The 23830-nt window shown below is 43.2% G+C and overlaps 3 protein-coding genes across 3 annotated transcripts; all 3 read left to right on the top strand.

Moving 5' to 3' along the window:
• Positions 1 to 863: 863 nt before the first annotated feature.
• PtA15_11A377 (uncharacterized protein) lies at positions 864 to 4254 on the top strand (the record flags this gene model as incomplete). Its single annotated transcript, XM_053161278.1, has 6 exons — positions 864 to 975; positions 1085 to 1234; positions 1309 to 1758; positions 1833 to 2120; positions 2481 to 3317; positions 3398 to 4254. The coding sequence occupies 6 exons, from the start codon at positions 864 to 866 to the stop codon at positions 4252 to 4254; spliced, it is 2694 nt and encodes an 897-aa protein (XP_053025241.1).
• A 552-nt stretch (positions 4255 to 4806) lies between these two features.
• On the top strand, positions 4807 to 6577 carry PtA15_11A376 (uncharacterized protein; the record flags this gene model as incomplete). Its single annotated transcript, XM_053161277.1, has 3 exons — positions 4807 to 4817; positions 5953 to 6051; positions 6313 to 6577. The coding sequence occupies 3 exons, from the start codon at positions 4807 to 4809 to the stop codon at positions 6575 to 6577; spliced, it is 375 nt and encodes a 124-aa protein (XP_053025240.1).
• A 9147-nt stretch (positions 6578 to 15724) lies between these two features.
• Positions 15725 to 18082, top strand: PtA15_11A375 (uncharacterized protein; the record flags this gene model as incomplete). The annotated part of the gene is made up of 2 exons (XM_053161276.1): positions 15725 to 15781; positions 17960 to 18082. 2 exons carry the CDS (start codon positions 15725 to 15727, stop codon positions 18080 to 18082), a joined length of 180 nt encoding a protein of 59 aa, XP_053025239.1.
• Between the last annotated feature and the right edge of the window lie 5748 nt (positions 18083 to 23830).

The following is a 23830-nucleotide window of genomic DNA, read 5'->3' as shown; positions in this document are numbered from 1 at the left end:
GCCAAATGGGCCGCCCAGGTGGCAAATTGAAGCCCTGCATCTGGCCTTCAAACCTACATAGGCCATATATTTTTATCTTGAATAGTCTTGAAGTTACAAAGCTTTTAAAATCATGCTTCCAAGATTCTGGCAATGATTGTACACTTCTGTATCTTTAGTAAGTGCATGGAAGCAGTGTCTTCTGCTTGTAATTAAATGAAAATGCATATTTTTGAACAAGTTCACTTCTCAATTCATGATCAATGCATAATATTTATATTGGTATGCTTGATGTACAGGAGTTGGAAAAAAACCTTGATTTGTGGGAGCAAGCTCAGCAGTGAATTCGCAAGGGTGTCCAGCGGCCAGCTGGGGGGATAAAAAGCTGATTAGTGGATGGCTGCCTGCGCAAGAAGCTAGCCTACAAGGCCGCACCACTCATGTCCCTATTGAGCAAAAAATGGGTGTGAGATATATGGATCAAAGGAAAAATGGGGGTTGGTTGGGCCCCAGGCTTGTCAGCTCTCACGCCAAAATTGGTGGCTTGGGGGCAAGCCTCTCTGTGAGACAGAGACCCTGCGGGACTCTCCTCCAGAGAGGCTTGGTTAAGCTCGGTACAATAGGGGGTTTCAAAGTTGGCAAGATGCGACTTGCATGCGCTTTTGCAAGTCGGTGTTCAAGTTCATTCTTGAACACCGATTTGCAAAAGTGCATGCAAGCCACACTGTACTACACCCCCTAAGCCTTCTTTAATGTTTTTTTGAAATTTGGTGTTCAATAAAAGCCTTGAACACCAACTTGCAAAAGTGCATGCAAGTTGTGCATGGCCAACTTTGAATCCCCCTAATCAGTGATTCTCTCTTGTCCGACCGCCCACCTCCACGATGTCTCCCTCCCTTAGCAACTCCAGCGACAACGGCACCCGCAACCGCCAAACGGATACCAGCAACCTGGCAGATCACTCTGACCCACATTCCAGATCACCGGACGATCTCGGTAAGTATCTGTTTGTACTCTGACCAAATGCCGACTCGGCCATGTGCTAATTCTTGTTGAGCATAATCTCTGCCCCACTCCCCCCCAACCCCACTAAATCAACCCATAGAAGATGAAAACCCAAGCAAACGACCCCGACTCCCGCTAGGCAAGGATGACTGCGAGAACGACGAGACCGAGCGACTGCGCGCGAAATTCATGGAGCTGCATCCCACCATGCACGGAGAATCTTTCTCATCATTCCGAGAGGCTGCTAAAGGTAAGTCCAAAAAGCTTAACCTTTCGTAGACTATCCAGGTTGACACATTTGCTTTTACAATTTCCACACCTCAGACGTGCGGCTGGTAGGCACCTATCTTGCCAAACTCGAGAAATTTCGAAGCTTGTTGCCGGGTATGAACCGTTCCTATGTCGACCAAGTGTGGCAACAGTTTATCCAAAGAAAGACGAAATCTCAATCCCTCGCCCAAGATCTGCGTTTTCTTGGCAACACATATATGATAGATATGGCGGTTGAACTAGCTTTCTTGTGGAATCACCCTCAGTATCATGGTAAGACTGAAATCAGTAAAACCACGATGCTTGAAGCTGTCGAGGCCAAAAACCAAGACGAGGCTTGCGCGATTCTGGAAGCTCGTTCAAAAGAGGTTTCTTCACCGGGCAAGGATGACTCCGAGGACAGCCAAACCAAGCAACTGCGCGAGAAATTCATAAAGCTGCATCTCTTCCTGTACGAACGTGAAGCTGAGGAACATTTCATATCGTTCCGAAAGGTCGCTGGAGGTAAGTCAAAGAAACTTAGCCTTTTGGAGGCTATCCAGGCTGACTGATTGGCTTTTGTAATCTCAACAACTCAGACGAGTTGGTAAGCACATATCTTGCCCAACTCGAGGAATTCTACCGCGATGTGCGGAATGACGGCCCTCTCCAAATTCGACTTGCGTGGCCACAGTTTATCCTTAGAGAGAAGGACTCTCAAGACCTAGCCAAAAAAAATTCCTTTGATGCCAATATGATGGATCGCGCAATTAAGCTAGCTTTCTTGTGGCGTCACCCTCAGTATGATAGTGGGACCGAAATCAGTACGATGCGCCAAGCTGTCGAGGCCAAAACCAATAAAGAGGCTCGCGCCATTCTAGAAGCCCGTTCGAAAAATGCCTCTTCATCAACAGTTTCTAGTGATATCATTAAGAAAGGATACAATTCGCCTTTTTTGAGATTCGACGAGATCATCAAACCAATGCTGGCAAGCCTCGATGAATATACCGAAAAATGGCAAGATACCGAATATCTCGCACCATACGCTGCATTAATTAGCCCCTCAATGTCTGGGAAAAGCCGCTCACTCATAGAAATGGCGCAGCACATTTGTGTGATTTACGTTTGCCTTCGCTCCACGGATTCCACGGGTTACCCCCCTCGATCAGCCCTGGCGGAGCATATGCTACCACAAAAACTCAGCAATCTCACCTATCATAGCGCTCTTCTTGCTGGTATCTTCCAAGTTGCGGCCAATTTTTTCAACAAACAGGATATGACTGCGGACGTGCGAGTGAGGTTGAATCAGTGGAACGACTACACGGAGGTCGCAAGCTTAGGAGCACTTGACTGGGCAGAAAGAACCCAGCAAAGATTCACTGAGGATGTTCTTGCCGAAATGAAGAAGTTTGACAATTCCATGGAAGATCCTCTTGTCTGCGCGATAAACGCAATGAGTGACTCCACGGGGTTCGTAAATAAAAACCCTTTGAAGGTGCTGCTTGTGTTGGATGAAGCAAGGGCGTTACTTACAACCCCCGAGTCCACCCTAGGATTATCACTTTTCCACACCCTTCGCCGCACAATAATGAAGACACCTGAGAAAGCGGGATTCTTCACCATCTTGGTCAATACTACATTCAATGTTGCTAACTTCAGCCGTGCATCGAAATTCGACCCGAGTGCGAGACATGGCTTCGTCGGGCGAAATCTGCTTTATCCACCATTGTATGAAATTGCTTCGTTGGACGCGATGGTCCCGCCCGAACCGCCCAAGTCATGGGAGGAATTGGTATCTCCGGGACGACTATTCAAGTATGGAAGCCCTGTCTTTGGGACCTACTTTTGTGATGCCTCAGCCGAAGAAAATGCAGTACATACAAACATTCATCATGTTATTCTGGAATTGGCGCATTTCAAATTGCTCGGTCGAAGCGAACCCACTTGGCCAAAAAGCTTGACGAAAGCACAAGCCTTCGCATTTCTTGGTCCCACCATCCAGCCACGGCTCAGTGCTGCCTATGACCTCAACACAGAGCTTATCGCCTCACACGCTGCCCACTGCGATCACATCAACCCAGATTGTGATATGGTTTTGAGCAATTACCCGTCACAATTCACGCTTGCAGCAGCTGCTGTGCGGTTTCTGACGGATGATGGGAAGTTGGTCCAATGTATCAAAGCCCTCACTGCTGCTGTGCTCTAGGACTCAATGCCGCGGGAAGCGCAGGAGAACTTGCCAGTCGTATCATCCTGTTGCGTGCAATGCAAGTCGCTTTTGCCTCAAAAAAAAAACGTGAAGACGGTTTGCTGTATGGACGTCCGGTTCGCTTGGTGACTTTTTTGAAAGCTCTAACTGGTGTCGAAGACAAAAACGATTTGAATCTCGGATCAATTCACCCCGGCCACAAGCAAGATCTTTTGGACCACGGAATGATTTTTTGGAATCATTTCTCGCTCATCAGGTATTCTCCAACCTCTGCAGACCTCATGAAGTTCATGTATCGAAGTATGGCTGCGCAGTGCAAGCCGAACCAGCCTGGCTTGGACCAGATCTTCACGATATACCTCAAACGAGATTCTGATGGATCTGATCTGAAGGAAAACAACATTTCGTTCTGTGGAGTTCAAGCTAAAAACCGCCCGTCCGAAACCAACATGGACGCGTTAATACAAGACAGCAATCATAAGTACACAGATTTTTCCGCGGGTGTTAAAATCCAAGAGACGAATCCCTATCTGATCCTATTCATGAACTTGAACACTACTGAAACCCGTATATCGACTCTACCTCCTCTTCGGACCAGAGTTACTCGCAATTCGTCCAGCTCAACAGATGATCGACGTGCCTCTCTCGTATTTCATGGCTTAGATAAAATTGCCTGTCTTAACAATAACAAGGAGCTGATTTATGCATTGAAAGAATTGATCAACACTGAGCCGGAGGTCATAAAGCTTAAATCTAAGGAAAGCGGAAAACTATTCAGCAAGATGATTAACCCATGTCAATATCAAGATTAGGCGTCATTTCACGAGTATCCTTTACACATTATGGAGTTTCCCTTCCCTGATTTTTAATGTTCCTCCCCTATTTTGACCTTGGTTCCTTTTCCTCTTTTCTACTCTTGTGAATCCCAGTCTCAAGGAGGTAGTTGGCGTGAGGGAATCTCAAAAATAACCGGGAAGATTCTTGGTTTCCAATTCTCTACTAACCCTCATGTGTAATGATCTTTTGGTTCTATCCCTGCTCAGCGCTGGCATCTGGGCTATCTTTTTGTTGGCTCAGTTTCTTTCCACCCCTTTTTGTATTTTTTCTATCTTTTTTTTGAAATCAACAACTTATTAGGGGGATTCACGATTTGATTTCACAAGAAATTTTTAATCGTCCCACCAGAAATGTTTAGAACGCTGCGCAAATGAAAATTAAGATAAATTTAGGCCACCAGAAGTGACCCACCAGAAAAATTTACAGCTGGCTCACCAATGGAAATGCACTGGTGCCCAGGTCTCATGACCCAATGACCGGGCTTGCCCAGCCATCACCAGCCATCAATACATATACACCTTGCCACCATGGTCATCCAGTTGATACATACACTCCATTCCATTCCATGGCTGGTCACCACCGACCATCAATTGGAGTACACACCTGAGATACACACTCTGTTGGAATTCTGTCAGATTCCTTTTACTTTCACCTCTGAAACTTGTTTTATATCATTCTCAAGCATTGTAAGAATCACCATTAGTACAGAATTTATCACACCATGTAGTCTAAGAACCGTGAGTAGTAGATAACATTTTGTCATACATGTATCAAACATAGTCTCTGATATAGAATACTTGAAACTTGTTTCATAGTCACCTTCCTTTTATTTTCTCTTCCAACCACATGTTGGCCGCCTGTTGTTAGTCTACTTAAACCCAGCATACAAACAAGCAATTAACTCCATTGGTTCTCTCCTTCATTCTCCGCGCCCCAACCTGAGCCACATCCGGTGAGATAATCATCCTCATTGCTCCCCTTTCTCAAGCCTTAGAGCTCATCTCCTATCCTCAATCTTCTCTGTGCGGCGGTAACCAGTCTTAATTCTAACACACTCCATGACCAAGTAGATACATACACACATCACTCCACCTGATTGCTTTACCTAAAACCCCCCTAAAGACTCCCCCACAGAGGCAATCACCCAGGGTCCTAAGGTCCAGAATGGTGGGGTTTTTTGAATATCTCAGATATCACCGCCAAAATTTCAGCTTACATACACCCCGCACCACTGGCACCACCCACCTCCGCTTGTGTAATGCCTTAAAGTCCCCCCGACCACAGTGTAAGGGTTGAACAATTCAACCTAAACGTGTCATCAATCAAATATGAAGGGCTGCGCGGCCTACCGTAAGCATCCAATTCCCCAGCAACACCTCAAGATCTCATTGCCAGCCAGCCGGCCCACATACATATCTCGTATCTCTACCTTCAGCTCCGGTCTCATATCATTGACTGTCAACAATCTCTCTGTCCGTTTGCTATGGGTGCGTTTGGTATTGGTGAGCTACTTTACATTTCTCTAGTCATCACTTAATCCCCCTTGGTCCTTGCGAGTTGGAAAGGTCTCTTTGCTGGAACAGCTTCATCAAACTTGGCACTTACATGTTGTTTGTTGGTACCTCCATGTAGGTTGTTGAAATGGAATTTTCATTGTTGAATTCTTCTTACAGTCATCAGTACGACTTCCTGGCCCCATTTGGCGGGATCTTTATGAAGGAACTCAATAACAGCCATCCCGTCAAGCTCAAACAGTGTCTGAGCAGTAGCAAGTTTTGAACATCGGTGCCAGTCCCACTGGGCGAGGATCAACGGCCGACTCAGAGTTTGACCAAGACCAAGAGGAAGCAGAAAAGTTGATGCAGATTGATAAGCTCATGCCCAAGCATTGCCAGGAGTCTTCCTCCTCCACCACAACTGACCCAACAATAGCCCAGAAACAGCAGCAGCAGCTCATCCTTGGCAAAAATGGTGGCAAACAAATACTCACTAGACTGACGACAAAATTTGAAAACCTGTGTGTGTCTCTACAGCTTTGTGGCCAAGGGCGAGTCGGAGATGAACCTGGAAAAAGGCGAGATTGTCTGCGTGCTCAAAATCATCTGTGATGGCTGGGTCGTCGCACGCAAGACTAAACTCCTCATTGACAACAATGGCAAACTAATCACACCTGAACTCAACCCTGTACTCCTCAACGATCTCAACCAATCCATCCAGTCTAACTCTGACAATCATCAAAATCTGTCTCTCACCGGCTTATGTCATGAGAACTATCTGCTCCAAATCTCCTATTACTAAGCTCTCTTCTTGCCTGCCTCTCCTCTCTTCTGTCTCCTTCCCTCAGCCCTTTCTGTTATTTCAGTCCCTCTTCCTGCATGTATCTTTCTTTTTTCATCTATTTATCAGCTTTCATACCTACAAGTGCACAGGTCTTTTTTAAACAAAAATAGCAAACATGTCACAATACATGTCTGTGAAGTCTAAAAATTTCAGACGAGTAGCTTTGATGAGAGCTTTCTCTGACATGTTCCTTGCAATTTTTATCAATTGGGTGTGATGGATTGAAACATATCAGGGGTTTTGTGTTTTCCCCTAATATTACCAGTAGGAAAAATGAAATGAAAGTGAACAACCCTGTTGGATATTGCTACAGTTTATAATTCTCAAAGTATTAAATCCAACTAAAATTCTCTGGGCCACAATACTTTTAGCAACAATGGGAGGTTACACTACCAGTAACAGTAGTGTAACAAAAACATAACGGAATCTGTGCCCTTATGGTTACAATAAAGGGGGCAAAGCTTCTGCTACGTCTTCTTTGAATTTTTTCCCTCTCTTGCAAAATCCCTCACAGTTAAAGGAGGATAAACTGCACAAAAAAGGGGGTTTCCCCCTTTTATGGCATTTTTACCTCTGATAACATGGTCAACATTTTATGTCCGTTATTTGTCCGGGGATTGAGGGTAAACCAATCTCTATTATGTTACCCACCAGCCCAAAGGGCAATGTCACCAGATAACGGTAATGCATTATCTGGTAACAGTGGGAAGTTATGTTACAACAATCCCTCTGGATATTGTAACATATGTAGCTTCCCATTGCTGCTTTTAACAATGTGTTTTGCTTAGTTTCTTCAACTTTCAGAGACAAGCAGTGGTAACATGCATGTCTATTTTGAAAACACACACACACAAGTGACCATGTGCTAGTTGGAGTATATGTGGGCTAATTGGACCTTTCCAAAGCATTGATCTTCCTTCATCATGTCCATGGACATGGTAAAATATTATCTCTTTTTGATCATGGTAAAGGTTTGTGCAATGGTTATTTGAGGCGTTGTCACTGTAATTGTGTGTGTGTTGTAAAAACACATACATTCCAGTGATCATTGCTAGGTGTGGTATATGTGAGCTATGTAGTTCAAATTTGGATGCTTACAAATCAGATATTTTTGGCAATATTATGTATGAGAAAATATTGTGAGATTGGTAATCATAGTTATGGTCAATTAACTGTGAAATGGATAATGGTCAGTTTAATTATGAGTGTATTTAAAAATTTACACATTTCCAGTGAGCACTGCTCTTACCACCAGTACTCAATCATTGTATATGATTCAAATGATGTTAATATTTTTCCATCAATATTATGTAAGAATCTCCCTGCTTGTAAAACACCCAATTGCCTATCATACACTTGGACTAGCATGTAGTCACTGAAGTATGTCTTTTTACAATCCACACATTCCTTAATCCTGACCACTGCTCAAACAATCTAAGTTTATTAAAACTACAGTTTCACCAAAACAATTTGAGGGTTTCCCCTATATACAAGCCATAAAAAAACGGACTTACTTCGCGCACTGCGGAAAACTCTTCGCGCACTGTGGGGGTCGTCGTCTCGACGTCCAGCCCCCAGTGCGCGCTTCTGCCACGGCTCTTCGCGCACTGCATTTTCTGCCAAAAAAACGGCTTGCATTTCTTGAGATATTTTTTGATGAATCAATAGAATGGCTTTTTATGATCCCCCTAAAAAATAATCAAGTCATTTAGGGGTCTCCTTGAGCCTAGAGAAAATTGACATGAAGAAATCATATTTTAACGCGGCAGGTACCTGTAATATCGCTTCCTGTGCCTCAGTAGCCCCAAAAATTTCACAGTATCATGGAACATGTGCAAATTCATGACCTGATAATTTTCAGAATTTTTCCCAGAGATATAAGGGGTGCGCGGCAGGCTTAGTAGGAAAATTACCGCTAACTGTATAGCTTTTTTGTTACACAACCAAACAGTCCCAAAATTTCAGAAATGTTTTCATTGTGGATATTCTCCGCGCCATAAATTTCTTGGCAATAGTGTGTCATGATAACATGAGATGTAGTGCGGCGGGCTTAGTTGGAAAATGACTGCTAACTTATCTCATGTTTTAATGACACACTATTGCTAAGAGCTTTATGGCGCGGAGAATATGCAAAATTGAAACATTCATGAAAATTTCAGACTGTTTCAGCGTGTAACAAAAAATCTATACATGTAGCCGCCATCTTCCTACTAAGCCCGCCACGCACCCCTTATATCTCATGTTATCATGACACACTATTGCCAAGAAATTTATTGCGCGGAGAATATCCACAATGAAAACATTTCTGAAATTGTGGGACTGTTTGGGTGCGTAACAATAAAGCTATACAGTTAGCAGTAATTTTCCTACTAAGCCTGCTGCGCACCCCTCATATCTCATTTTATAATGACACACTATTGCTAGGAATTTCAGGGAATTAATTTGAAGCATATTTCTCTGTGCTCTCAAAATTTTGTACCTTTTTTGTGTGTAAAAGAAAAGTTATACATATACGCAAAATAATAAAGGCAATACCTATTTGGGCTAAAGGAAAGCTGGTGAAAATTCTGAAAGTTATCAGGTCATGAATTTGCACATGTACCATGATACTGTGAAATTTTTGGGGCTACTGGGGCACAGGAAGCGGTATTACAGGTCCCTGCCGCGTTAAAATATGATTTTTTCATGTCAATTTTCTCTAGGCTCAAGGAGACCTCTAAATGACTTGATAAATTTTTTAGGGGGATCATAAAAAGTAATTCTATTGATTCATCAAAAAATATCTCAAGAAATGCAAGCCGTTTTTTGGGGGGAATGCACAGTGCGCGAAGAGCCGTGGCGAAAGCGCGCACTGGGGGCGGGACGTCGAGACGACGACCCCCACAGTGCGCGAAGAGTTTCTCGCAGTGCGCAAAGTAAGTCCGTAAAAAAAATAAAAATAAAATACAAAATAAATTCAAACAAACAAAATACAAATCATAATTGACTAATTATATATTTATGTACAAAAAAAGCAAAGGATTTAACAAACTCCCAGCCTGTGACATGCCACAGGTGAAAAGAGACCGGTGTTAAACCGCTCTGGCGCAAGTGCATGGGGCAAAAGTTGGTGCTGGAAACCCCTCAGCCAATTGCAAGTGTAATTGGGGAGGGGGAGGATCACCACCAGTGCTCTGCAAATGCAAGAGCAGGGAGGATCACCTGGGGCGTAAACCTGGGTGCAGGAGATGCCGCCCTATATATCAAGAGGTCATGATTTCAGAGCACTGTATTGTTGCCTTGGCCAGAAAGCCACAAGCGTGAACGTTGCCAGGCAATGGCTGCATAGTTACGTACAGCAATTCCTTGCTTGCATGTATGCCACTCACCCCTGAAGCCTATCAACCCAAGCCAGTGCCACGGCAATCCACAAGGAGCCAATCCGGCAGGGAGTCTTGCCGACTCCCTCTTTGTCAATTTGCCTTGCCTGATACAACCGGCCTTTGTGGCTTTCAATCTAAAAACACCTGCGACCAATTCCCCTCTGCCGCCAATATCAACTCGGCACATCCCACCGTTCTTGTCCAGATATCTCCCAAGTCTCTAGAGGCCTTCGATAGCTCACTACAAACATTTATTATTTTTCCAAAAAAAAGATAAAAGTCAACATGAAAAAAATGAAACCAAAATTTCACTCAGGGGAACAAACTGAGCATGCTGAGCCAAAAAAATAAAATGTCCCAAACTGAGCAAAAATAATTGGACAATGTTTTGGGATGGTTTTTTTTTCACGCGCCTGGCGGGCCTGAAGCGAGCTTGAGCAGGCCTTGGGTGGGCCTGAGACGGGCCTGGCCCAAAAGCACATTGGGTCAGTATTAAAGGAGTTTTGCCTTGCCCTGGGAGCTTCTGGGGCTTTTGATGGGCCCAAATTCTCAACTTGGGCTTTTGGTGGTCTAGAAGTATCAACCTGGGCCACTGAATAGCCCATGGGCCTTTGAATTCCCAGAAAGCCCACCATGAGCCCCCACATAGCTAATGGGCTCTTGGTAGCCCATGAAGATCTCCATGGGCCAACAGATACCCTCATGGGCTTTTGGTGGCCCATGAAGATCTCCATGGGCCAACAGATATCCTCATGGGCTTTTGGTGGTCCAAAAAGCTCCCCATGGGCTTTTTGTGGCCCAGAAAGGAAGCAAAAGGCCCATGGGATCCCATGATAGAAGTATCTATTGGCCCATAGGGATCTACATGCGCCACCAAGAGCCCATTAGCTATGTGGGGGCTCATGGTGGGCTTTCTGGGAATTCAAAGGCCCATGGGCTATTCAGTGGCGCGGGTTGATACTTCTAGACCACCAAAAGCCCATGCTGAGATTTTGGGCCCATCACAAGCCCCAGAAGCTCTGAGGGCAGGGAAAAACTCCTTTAATACTGACCCAATGTGCTTTTGGGCCAGGCCCGTCTCAGGCCCACCCAAGGCCTGCTCAAGCCCGCTCCAGGCCTGTGAAAAAAAACCATCCCAAAACATTGTCCAATGATTTTTGCTCAGTTTAGGACATTTTATTTTTTTGGCTCAGCATGCTCAGTTTGTTCCCCTGAGTGAAATTTTGGTTTCATTTTTTTCATGTTGACTTTTATTTTTTGTTGGGCAAAATAATAAATGTTTGTAGTGGGCCAACTGTTGATAAGTTTTGAGAAGTTCAGGCTTAGAGATCCGGACAGTGATTTGTTGATATGAAGGGATCTGGCTATCTGAAGCAGTGATATGTTGATGTATCTTCAAATAAAGAGGAATGAGTAAATAAAATGACATTGTTATTTTCGTCTCTTTTGAAAGTCTGAGGAACTATAGAATCCAGTGAGTACAACTTGTAAGCTCTATCATACAAGTGTCACTAGATAGAAGCATAAAGCACATGTTAATAACAAGGGGAATGAAAGTGAAACTTGGTATGAGTGCAGATGGTGTAGTAAAGAATGATACAACTATCTAAGGGGTAGAAAGGTTTTACTTGCCAGCTGACAAGAATGAACAGAAATGATTACAGAGAGAGGAAAGGAGAAAAAATATAAAGAGAAAGGAAACAATGAATTTCATACCTGGGGACAGCAGACATGATGCATGGAAGTATCAGAACAGGAGTCCCCAAAGCTCTACTGCTGCCAACAATGGGAAGTTACTTATGTTACGTTATCCAGCGGGATTTTTGTAACGTAACTTCCCACTGTTACCAGATAACGTGTTATTGTTATCTGGTGAAACGTTCCTGCGCTTGTTTGGATAATGTAACAGAGGGGACTTTCCGCCTTGATGCCACAAAAAATAACGCCGATAACGCGCTAACCGCGTTATCTGGCGTAAAAGCACCGTAAAATTGGCAAAAAAACCGCGTTATCCGCACGTTATCCTCCTCAGATTGCGGGGGATAACGTAACGGGTCTAATAAAACAGAAAAAAAGACAAAAAATAACGTAACTAAATCAACGCTGCCGTTAGCGCAACAATAACGGCACCAAATCAGTTACGTTATCCGTTACTTTTTGTTACGGATAAAGTAAATTCCCATTGTTGCTGCTGCTTACACATGTATAGTAAAAGATTTGTGAAGCTATTGTGAAAGCTAACTGAGAGCTATCTAGCATATAGAAAGTTAAAAAAACAAGAGAAACAATCCTGAAAGCTACAAACTATGATCAGAGAGTGGAACTGATTCATAATTGGTCAGAAATAATGGAAAAGTGCAAGACTTCCAGCAGTTGAGTCATACATGCAATCTAAAAAATTGTTCAACCCCTTGATCAATTGAATGGATTGGTAGTTCTATGGTTTATATTTCCCTTGCTCCTGATATTCCTCTGCCTCACCTCATCTTGGCCTCCAGATAGGTGATCAATTCTAGAATCTCCTCATGGAAATTTATTGAGCAACAACTAATTCTTTTCAGCTCCTGATTTTTGGTGATTATGTTTTTTGTCTTGTCCTGGATTTTACTTGTGAGGCTTTTTTGAACTACCTCATACTCTGCAGTCATCTTTGATAATAGATCATATTGGTTTTTGTAGAATGATTTGATGTCAGATGGATTTCTCCGCAGGCGGTGCTTGAATCTGTTGTATTCTTCTTCAGATATAGAATTCACAGATTGTTTAATTCCACGGATACGTTCAGCAATGAAAAGCATCTTGAATTTGTGCTCAAAATTATTTTGGATAAATTGTTTCTCTATGTCAGGAAAATCTCTCAATTCCTTAAAAATATTGTGTTTATATTTTTTCAAGGTATTTCTGATAATCCCTTGGGAAATCTTGCTTTCAATGAAATTCAACATTTCACAAATATCATAAGTCAGGAGTTGTGTGTACCAATGTTTGCTCTGGCGTTCAACTTCCAATGGTAAATTCATTTCTGGGCAAATTTTTAAAAGAAGAATGATCAGATGCTTCACTTTAACCTCAAATTGAAATTGATTTTCATTGATTGAGGTTTTTTGCAAAAGATTGAGGCTTCCATTGTTCTTTCCCATCATTACCGTTGAATGATGAGTAGCTTTGAGTTGATTGCTGTATATGTTACCTGTACGGTAGTTTAAAAATGAGAAGTAGAAGCTGGGCAATTTCTTAATTGTTTGAATACTTTGTGAATCTCTATAGCAATGATAACTATAATCAAAGTTGAAACTGTAGAAATTCAGATTGATCCTATCTTTATCACTGTTTCTGAGACCTTTTTTTTATTACTTAAAAAAAGTAATAGATTTCCCATGAGCATCAATATCAACTTCCAAACATTTTTCATAACACTCACCCTCAAGGAACTGGAAATCTGATCCCCAAAACCAGCTTTCAGTTGGATCTGTGCCAGAATATGACAATTTATATCTTTGGAGGACCTTACAGATATTTCCAATCCTTGTAACGGTTAAAGACCATAGAATTTGATCTTCTTCTAACAAACTACTGAGATCTTCCTTGTTGCAAAATTCATACTTGTACAAAAGATCAATTGCTTTGAGGAGGTAAGGCTGAGATGAATTGTATTCTCTCCAAAAAATTGAATGTTTATTTTCAATCCTTCCATAGTTGAATATTTCTTTGATCTCATTCAGAAATGAAGCACTATGTTTCCTCATTGATGTGTGTTTTGCAACCACTGAAAAGACACCATCAGGCAATTTTTTCAGGAATACATTTTCTTCCTGGCCTTGTGCAAGCAATTCTATTAAGTGTTCCATGGTAGAAAATGTTGGATCAACTTCCAATATATAACAGAGCATAAGTTTCTTGAAAATTGGTAAATAAATATTGTGGTATTTTTCCAGAAATCCTGCAAAGTCAGGCTTCATGTCCAAGTATTGAGGAAAAACAGATTCATGCAAACCCTCAAGCACTTTAAACTCTTCTTGAAGCCACCTCAGCTCCCCTAAAGCTCCAGGTGGTTGATTGATAATTCATTGGTTAGTAATTCAAGTGGAACAAATTAAAGAAATTGAAATGGAAGCTTGCCTTTCTTTTTTCTTATTTTTTTATTCATGATATCACCTTCTATAAAAATTTAAATAGACCAATCAATCTATTTAATCCACTTCAATCCAAAGATTTCCTTATTCAGAATAGATTCAACTAACTTCTTTTATCCTTTTTTGGCCTCCCATTCTTATGGCTTAACCTGTTTTCCCAATATAACTTGGTATCTATGCTGTTGGTTGTGCCATCAAAGCCCCTAGAAATTGACATTGTGAACTTTTCTTTTTTAAATCCATCCCCCCTGGGAACAGCTAAGAAATTTTTGGTGAGAAAAAGGATTGCAATGCAGAAAAAATCAGCATAGGCAACAACAATGTGAAATTATGTTGAAGATAAGAATTCTGTTACCGCTGGGAGTATTTGCTTGAACAACAAGACCTTGAATCTCAGCTTCTGCTTTTCCTGAGAGCTCAAAAGTACCAAAAGAAACAGATATGAAACATCCAATGACCAGCTGGCATTGAAAAATCATCTTATCAGGAAGAATTATCTGCAAAATACTGGAGTGTGGTAATCTGTGTGAACAAGCCAGATATTCAAATTTCAGGATAATTTATCTCCTTTCTTGTGAACAAGGCTTTTTTTGGATCTCAATGGAAGAAAAACTGGGTTGGCTTAGAGGTGCTGTTTTATATCTTCCTTGGTGACATTGAAGGTGTTCAGTTGATACAATAAGAAGGTTTAACATCTTTGGTTACCCATCCTGTATAGTGTACATGACATGTATACAAATGTTTCAAAAATGTTTCATGATTTGACTCCTATCAGTGGGTCCAGCAACCAGCTGAGGTGGAAATGCAAGCTGGCACAGGGGAAATCAGAGCTGGCACTCACACCTCTTGGCCATCAAACTGTATGTCTGCAAGGTCCAAAAAGTGGGTATTGATTTAGACTGATTTCCACCAAAGACTTAGACAATCAGCCATGGTAGAGCCATGATGTCATGGCCACTGTAAACCTAGTTTACCCTCCCAGACCCCCCAATGCAGGGCTGTCTCTTTGATGGCCCTTGGCAACAGATCAGCTGTACCCAACATGCTGCATGGCTTGCAGTTGACATCAATTGATAAGCAGTTTTCTCACTCAAGTCCATGGACTATGTACACAAGCACATAGCCATGTTACCTTATTGGATCTAATCCTGGGGGGGGGGGGGGCTCAGGCAGATTGTCAACAGAGCATTTACTTGGACTGGTGGTGTAAAACAACAGACAATACCCAACACCTGAATGCCTTGGGATATGCTCCTCAGGATGAAGAATGAGTCTGTTCAAGGCCTGTCAGTCTTTCTTTCAGCATGTGTAAAAATTTCAAAAAACAAAGTGCTGGTCTTTTCCCACACAGGGCAGAGTTGATCACAGTTCCATGTGGTGTAACTGAGGGCCTTTCCCCCAGAAGTCAAGTCAACTCAATTAATACATTATCTGTGTTATCCAGACCACAAAGGTCTCAAATGGGTAGAAAATCCATCTTCATTAGCCATACTTACTTTTCATCTTAGTTTTGACATGAGTTGTGACATGTCACATGAGAGCTGGTTGAGCTCATAGTGCCAACATTTCAATTGGAACAGTGCATTGTGATACTGATAACAAATACGACCATGGCCTCATTAGGAGGTCAATGGTCAATCACTCAGGAGCGTATCAATCAACAACTAGTACTGGTTTCTTTATTTGGTGGGACTTCTGGTTTTTTCTTGATGGTGTAATTGAGCCGGGGTGCGGCCTGTATGCAGAGCAACAATCTCGTAGAATCACCATGCTCGGTGGCCTTCATAGTTCCATGGACGTTTTTGCAAGCATTCATACCGATCAAGCAAATAGTGTCTTGTGGGATTTTGATTGCAATCTTGACGTCGGGGAAGACTAACTGGCTGTTGTCGACTCGATGGCCTTCGGATGCCAAGGCGATCTTGCCAGTGGATTTGAATGTCGGGATTATCATTACGAAGGAATCGGGCTCTTCAGGACCATTGCCCTTGTCCAAAAACCGACTAGCGTAGAAGCTGTCACGAGGAAAAGCTAGACTAGCTGCTGCTGCGTTGAATGCATCGTCGTTGTTTGGGTTTGGAGTGTGGTCCTTGGTGTATTTCTCAGTGGTCTCCGCAGATCCTCCTGCATAATCATAGTACGTGTCCCAGAGAGTCTTCGCCGCCTTCTCAGAACCTTCCATGAGCTTGTCAAAGGCTTCTTGGTTTGTTTCGACGGCTTCTTGGTTACGGTATTGACCCAGAATCTTCAGCCAAGTCAAGTCCTGGGACCACCCTATGCCCGACATGAAATCCCCATCGGGCCGACCTTTGGAGGCTGTTGGCAAGATGAATTCCTTGCAGAAATGAACAAAATTGCACAGGAAGTCAAGCCTTGCTCGCAGCTTTGGGCTTATGAGAGAGATCTTGAGGAAATCAACCCAGCAAACTACTTGACATTCCTTTGCTTCAAAAATCCTGTGGTGACCATGATCGACTGTCCTGAAGGTCTCTTTGACATGTCCAAAAGCCTCTGCGTGCTCAATTTCAGTCGGCAGTTGAGGAGTCAGCGGCCAATTGAGTGGTTTTAGAAAGCTTTGATCGTGATATCTTTTTGATTTTTCTTCATACTCCGCAACTTCCTTCACTCGCTCTTGCACTTCTAGTTTGAGTTCTTTACAGATGGCGGGAAACAAATCGAGTTCCCGTATCTTCTTAGTAAGGCTATGAGGTCTTAGCTCCAGACCTTGTTTGCGCTTGTAGTCCTCCCGTGCGCTGTAGACCAACGCGTTTTTATAGAAAACAACGCGATTGATTGGTTCGGTTGGAACGTGATGGATCGTAGTTCAAATGCGTCAGATACACAGCCAATCATGAAGCAGCCCACGAAGAAAGGTAAGGTGGAGAAGTAATCACCAAGTAGCCTAGTGTTTCAGCTCTATTGCACAAGGGTCCACAGTTTTTGAAACACATACTGTGCGCATCTCTTGCGAACCTTGGGTTTTGTGTGAGGCCTGGCCTACTAAACAGTTCACTATTTGGCTATGAAACTATCCGAGAGGATAGTTCGCCAATTGCTTGTTTAATAAGCTTAGGAAATATAAGATTATGAAGTTCCCGAGTCACGTTGATGAGGTTTTATGAGTATAAGAGTTTATCGATTTCTGAGTTACAATCTTAATTTCTTAGGATAATCGATAACTATGATTTTGAGGAGAACTTATGACAAAGAATATCGCGATAAAGAAAGAGAGGAAAGAAGGAAGGGAAGACAAATCGCAAAGGAAAGAGTAGGTCAACAAAACAAAATCCGAACCAATGACATCATGAAGAAATGAATACGTCATTGATTAACAATGAAGCAATCCTGCCAAGGAGATTCGATCATGATCGAAGGATCCTGGCTTACCTTCATTAGCGCAAAGCAGCGCATGACTCACAAGTTATCAAAGTCATCCGTTACATTTTGCTGCTGGCTGGTCTATCTGAAGGGAAGGTCCAGCTTCCGTCCCGCTTGTGCTGACCGAGGACTCCACTGCAAGTCTTTGTGTGTCAACGGATGGTCCAGCTTGTTGCTCGACTTTCCAGTTGGTCGACGCCATTGAAGTGGATGAAAGAGGCTACATAGATCCAAGAAGTCGGGTCGGGTACCAGGCCGGCATGAGACCGGTGTACCCGGTACCCGGCGCAGCAAATTGCAATGCCGCTGCAGATCTGAACGGTTTCCCATTTCGGAATTCGGGCATCTCGACTCCATTCCACCCGTCTTGAACTGCACAGCCCCCAGCCTCAACCATACCTCGAAAGAAGATCCCTCATATTGCATCCACAAGACTGACACATGCCAAGCTCCAGCCTCTTGTACAGTCGGATATCCAACAAGGGTCAGTTGTACCCGATCAGATACCTGACCCGATAGCCGATCGGGTATCCGGTTATGTCTCTCAGACGGGTCTGCAAGTCGGCGGGTCAACCCGAGCTTCAGAATAGCAGCCCAAGCCTGACCCGGAAATTGAGCAGGCCGGGTCAGCTTCAGTTTCTGAAGCCAAAGCCAAACCAAACCGGCCTTAGACCCGACGGGTCGCAGGTAACCGACGGGCCAACCCGACCCTCTTGAATCCCAAAAAGGTGAACGGTCATCCAGCTGACCCTAGAAAAAGTTTTGAAAACAAAAATTAACTCAAGAAGTGTAAAACAAGCAACAGCCAATGAGCCTCCCACTGGGAATGAAATATGTTTTGTATTGGGGTGCTGGTGCTTCCCAAGTGCTCCACCCCCGGTCCCTTTCAAGTCAGTCGTACAATGGAAGAATTCCCTCTGGTTCTGCATACAGAGTCAAAGGGAAATCTCCCAATGGTTGAACGTAGGTTACAGGAATACGAATATGTAGTTCTGATGCAATTTGATCGAAGTGACGTGGTGCCAAGGCTGAAACGCTGCGCTGCGCTACAAAAAAGCGGTCTTTTAGCGCAGCGCAGCGGGGAACCGCTGCGCGGTCAGCCCAAAAAGCGGTAGCGCAGCGGGCGGGGCCACTCCTTTCAGTGCCGCGCAGCGTCCACCAAAAAAGCTGCGCTTTGCGCTGCGCTGCGCTTTTTTGGCTGGCAGCGGGGGAGCGCTACGCGGCCAGCTCAAAAAGCGGTAGCGCAGCGAAGGTTCCGCTGCGCTACCGCTGAAAGTAGCGGGTCCCTGCTTCTTGCCAGACCCAAAAAGCGGTAGCGCAGCGGGCGCGGCCGCTACTTTCAGCGCAGCGCAGCGGCCACCAAAACCGCTGCGCTTCACGCTGCGCTGCGCTTTTTGCAGCGCAGCGCTTTCACCCTTGGTGGTGCTTAAGCATGACTCTGAGGGATGCACTAATCCTGTTCTCTTATCTTTGTTCCTTTGCTTTCACTTTTATCCTTTTTGCTTTACTTTCCTTTTCATGTGATTGAGATTTGTTTCCTGTCTTTCCTTTTCTTTTATTCACTTTCCTTTTGCTTCCTTTCGCTTTCCTTTCCTTGCATTTCTCATGTGATCCTTTCCTTTACCTTACCTTCCTTTCCTTTTCTTTCTTTGACTATCCTTCTCTTTGCTTAGCTCCTGTGCCTCTCAGTTTGCGTTGGGGATTTGCTGTCTATTTAATTGCATCCTGGAAGTTGAAACCATCACCCATCAACAACCAACTTCTCTTCCTTGTCTTACTTCAATTGCTCTCATTCTGCTTTGAGACCTGATCTTGGTGCAAATTCTCTTTAGAGTCAGTCAGTCACTGTCGCGCTGTTTATCTTTGGTATTAATGACTAACTGTGACAACATCAAGGCGCATGATTTCATAGCTTTTTTCTTGCATGCGTATATATCCGCCATCTTTGCTGTTTCAGGGTGTGCTGTCTAGAAAGAAGGCTCATGATCAAAAGCTGTGACCATTGTATTAACATCCTCCTGATTTTCTTATTTATCAGAATCACAACCCTCAACTCTCAATTTACACCTACCCTGCTTTCCCAGCTCCTCAATTTACACAAGTGTTAAAGGGGCCAACAGCCAGATTGTGCTGCCTGGTGAAAGTTGACACCATTTCCAGTGTCACAAGCGCCAATGGTACTCCAACCTCGGATGTTTCTTGAACATATAACAAATATGATGCCAACTATCCTTGCGGTCAAAATCTTTCTGGCACTTGGCGTAGTACTGGTATTGGTCTTGAAAATCAAAAGGGCAGACAAGGAGTGAGAGGTGCTGGGGGGTTTTGGATGAAGAGGGACATACATTTCTCCTGTGAATTGTTTTTCCTTGGCTTACGCCTGCGGAGGCGACTAAGGACGTCGCCCAGTGTTTCACCAGGTCACTTAAATTCCTGTACTTTTTGTCTCAATGAGGGAACGTGCATTCATCTGGTACAATTCAAAAACACAATAAAAACTTGAGTGCTAGAATTCTTTTGGCTGCAGAATTGGGTGAATGAGAAAACTTACACAAGGGTCCCGGATCAATATTGTGTGGACCCCTAATGTGCCGCCTGAGGTTGTACAGATCTTTCCTCTTGTACACTTTTGTCACACTCTGCTTGAGAGATTCACCACATTGCAATCGCCCATCCGTTAAATTGAGCAGATTTTTATCAACCAAATCTTCACCTGAATGCAAAAAAGAAGTTAGCTCTAGTTGCCCTTATTTGGTTTTGTGATCACATTTCTGAGATGATCTGCCGCCTCAAGTTATACAGATCTTTGTTGTGCACTTTTTTCTTGCCCTCCTTGATACATTCATGACATTGTAATGTGTCATTCAGTAACCCGATCACATGCCTATCAACCAAATCCTCACTTGAATGCAAAAAGAAGTTCTTTCTAGTTGTTTCTATCTGGGTTTGTGATCACGTTTGTGAGAGCTTGGAGGAAAATGAATGAGTCACCTAGCATGAGGTGTGGCTTTTTATTCTGCAGTTTGGCTGACTGATCAGCTTCAGTTGTTTCAGCGGCTGAAGCGGAAATCAGAGTTAGTTTTAGTTACTCTTATTTGGTTTTATGATAAAGTGTCTGATAACATGGAGCAAAATGGACCACTCCCACTGGTCTTGCTGACTGAGCAGCATTGGAATTCTGTTGGGATGCAGCAATATCCTCATGGCTGAGCCGGGGTGAACAATCCCTGCTTCCGCAGATTGGATACCATTTACTTGGTGTGGCAGTTGAGGAGCTACAGTCAATTTTTGTTACACAATATTGTATCAGTCTAGTCATGGGAAATTTTGGGCCCACCATTTTAACAGTAGCTCCTCAAATGCCATGCCTAGTAAATGATATCCAATCCAAAGCAGCTGGCATTGTTCCCCCTATCCCAGCCATGAGGATATTGTTGCATCCCAAAAGACTTCCAATGCTATCCAGTCAGCAAAACCAGTGGAGATAAACAGCAAAAAAAGGTGACTTATCCATTTTGCTCCATATTCTCAGAAACTTTATCATAAAACCAAATAAGAGTAACTAAAACTAACTCTGATTTCCGCTTCAGCCGCTGAAGCAACTGAAGCTGATCAGTCACCCAAACCCCAGAATTAGAAGCCACACCTCACGCTAAGTGACTCATTCATTTTCCTCCAAGATCTCACAAACGTGATCACAAAGCCAGATAGGAACAACTAGAAAGAACTTCTTTTTGCATTCAAGTGAAGATTTGGTTGGTAAGCATGTGCTTGAGTTACTGGATGGGCAATTGCAATGTTGTGAATGTCTCAAGGAGGGCAAGACAAAAGTGTAAAACAGAAAAGATCTGTAAAACTGGGGGCAACAAATCATCTCAGAAACGCAATCACAAACCCAGATAAGAGCAACTATAACTAAATTCTTTTTGCATTCAGGTGAAGATTTGGTTGATAAACATGTGCGCAATTTACCGGATGGGCAATTGCAATGTGGTGGATGTCTCAAGCAGGGAAAGACAGAAGTTTACAGCAGGAAAGATCTGTACAACTTGTGGAGGCACATTAGGGGTCCACACAATATTAATCTGGGACCCTTGTGTAAGCTTTCTCATTCACCCATTTCTTCAGGCAAAAGAATTACCGCATGTAAGGGTCGGGAGACCCTTCACTGTTCGGAGGCTGGAGAGGCGCGGTGGGGCGGGCTCGGAGGCCTAAAGGTTCTAGAACCAACAGTCGGGGAGCTTGGATTGCGTGGCTAGCCCGAGCAGAGAGAGAATGGGGTCGGAGTCTCTCATTAGTCTATGTACATGAAGAAGAGAAGAGAAGGAGAAAGGGGAAGGCTTACCTAGCCCAAGCAGAGAGAGAATGGGGTCGGAGTCTCTGCCGGGGTAGATGGGCAAGGGGGACGGGCTGAACTATAGTCACTGTCATGTGACATGACCCGTGAGGCCTTGTGAAACCTCAGTGGAGCTGGGGGTTTCACACCGCACTCATGATTTTTACTGTGATTTTGACTCGTAAAAGATCAATGTCTGTTAGCTAATTGCAATAAAGAGTACAGGAATTCCAGTGAGCTGGTGAAACACCCGGCTAATAGTAAAAATCATCATAAGTCACCACCGCAGGCATGAGCCAAGAAAGAAATCACAGGATAAAGGTCACCATGGAGAGTGTATGGAACAAAAAACCAAAACAAGAATCTGGACCCATTGCCATGAGCACAATGGATCCAGTCAGGTTTGCTTTTTACACCAATTATGCTAAATTTAAAGGTTTTCCAGACAATTGTATCAGCAATAATGCATAACTCAATGTTAACCAGATGACTTGCCATACAGTTCAAAAAATAACTTCTCAGAAATTCTTTTCCAAGCACTTGTTAGACAGAGTTCTTCATACAATTCCCGCCATCCGGGCCCAGAAAATTGCAGAACATTTCTGACAAAATCTGTTCAGCAACTCCTTGGACAAAACTTTCCAAGCAGTCATTTTATGCAGTGATATGAGGGTCCACACACACACTATCTACTCTTGGATCTTTTTTTCCTTTCAAGATATAGGGACCACCACAAGGGCAGCAACACAAAACTCAAGTTTGGAGACAAACCTGTCAAGATTATTGTTTGATCCTTCAATGAAATGGCTGAAAATCTTGCCAGTCATCTTGAAGGTCCATTTCAGTCTGCAGTCAGCTATATTTTCCCATCTTCCCACTTGGAATTGCTACCAATGCAAGAAAAATTCGAGCAACTGCATGCAGTTGACATCTGAGAACTCCAAGCAAGCTTGTGGTCTTACACAAGCCTTTTTCAAGGCTTAATTTTGACCAAGATTCAATGCACAGTGACTGTGCAGAAAGTGTTTGGGTGGATCTAGTCTAGATACACCCAAACACACATAATTTGCTGTGGAAGTGCTGTCCTAGATCATCTAGAACAGCAGTTTCACAGCAGTAACCCACATGTCAACTCTTAGCAGTTGCTTAACTTTTTCTTGCAGTTATGGTGTTCAAAGTTGGTTTGCATAGTTTTATGCATGCAAAAATGTAAAATCATAAAATCTTTTTTGCAAGGGATATAACTGTCTGATTATGTAATACAAAATTTCCTCACCAAAACATTCTTATGATTTTATGATTTATGCATGCATAAAATTATGCAAACCAACTTTGAACACCATAAGTGTATGGATTTGAATTTTTCTCGCATTTTATGGGTGTTGGTTTGCTATGTGGAACACTATATGAAAATTAGTCATTCATAATTTCATCCAAGCTGTCAAAAGACTTTACACTGCAAGAAAAAGTTGTGTAACTGCAAGCTGTTGAAATTCAAGAGCGCTGGGGAAGTTTGTGGTGCTACTCAAGCCTTTGTCAAGGCTTGTGTTGACCAAGATTCAATTCACAGTCACTGTGCATGATTTACAGTGACTATGCAATAAAATACGGGGTGGATGATTTTTGCAATGTGTGTTTTGCAATGTCAGTACATTGCAAACACCGCACAATGTAAAATTGAATATATTCAATTTGTAAATTATTTTTACAATTTGTGCGCTACATAGCACCCATTGTAAAGGTACCTGCCGTAAACCTCAATTTGTAAATCCGGCCCCGCAGCCCTATATCATGCAATTTTACCACCTGTGAGGTTACAATTCTCGTTACATAGCATGTAAATCTACATAAACCATGAACTAAAAACAAATTCGCAACTCAATCTTCACAATCCCTCCGGAATAACTGTCAACGCTCCCTCCGTTAAGCTTAATACTCCAGTATCTCACCCAAGGAGGCCTAGCATTTATCACCGCTGCCCTAAGTAGCACAGCAAAAACCT

Source organism: Puccinia triticina, chromosome 11A, assembly GCF_026914185.1.
Source record: "Puccinia triticina chromosome 11A, complete sequence".
Taxonomy (NCBI): Eukaryota; Fungi; Basidiomycota; class Pucciniomycetes; order Pucciniales; family Pucciniaceae; genus Puccinia; species Puccinia triticina.
The sequence above is the reverse complement of the archived record's forward strand: the minus strand, read 5'-3'. Positions and strand labels throughout refer to the sequence as shown.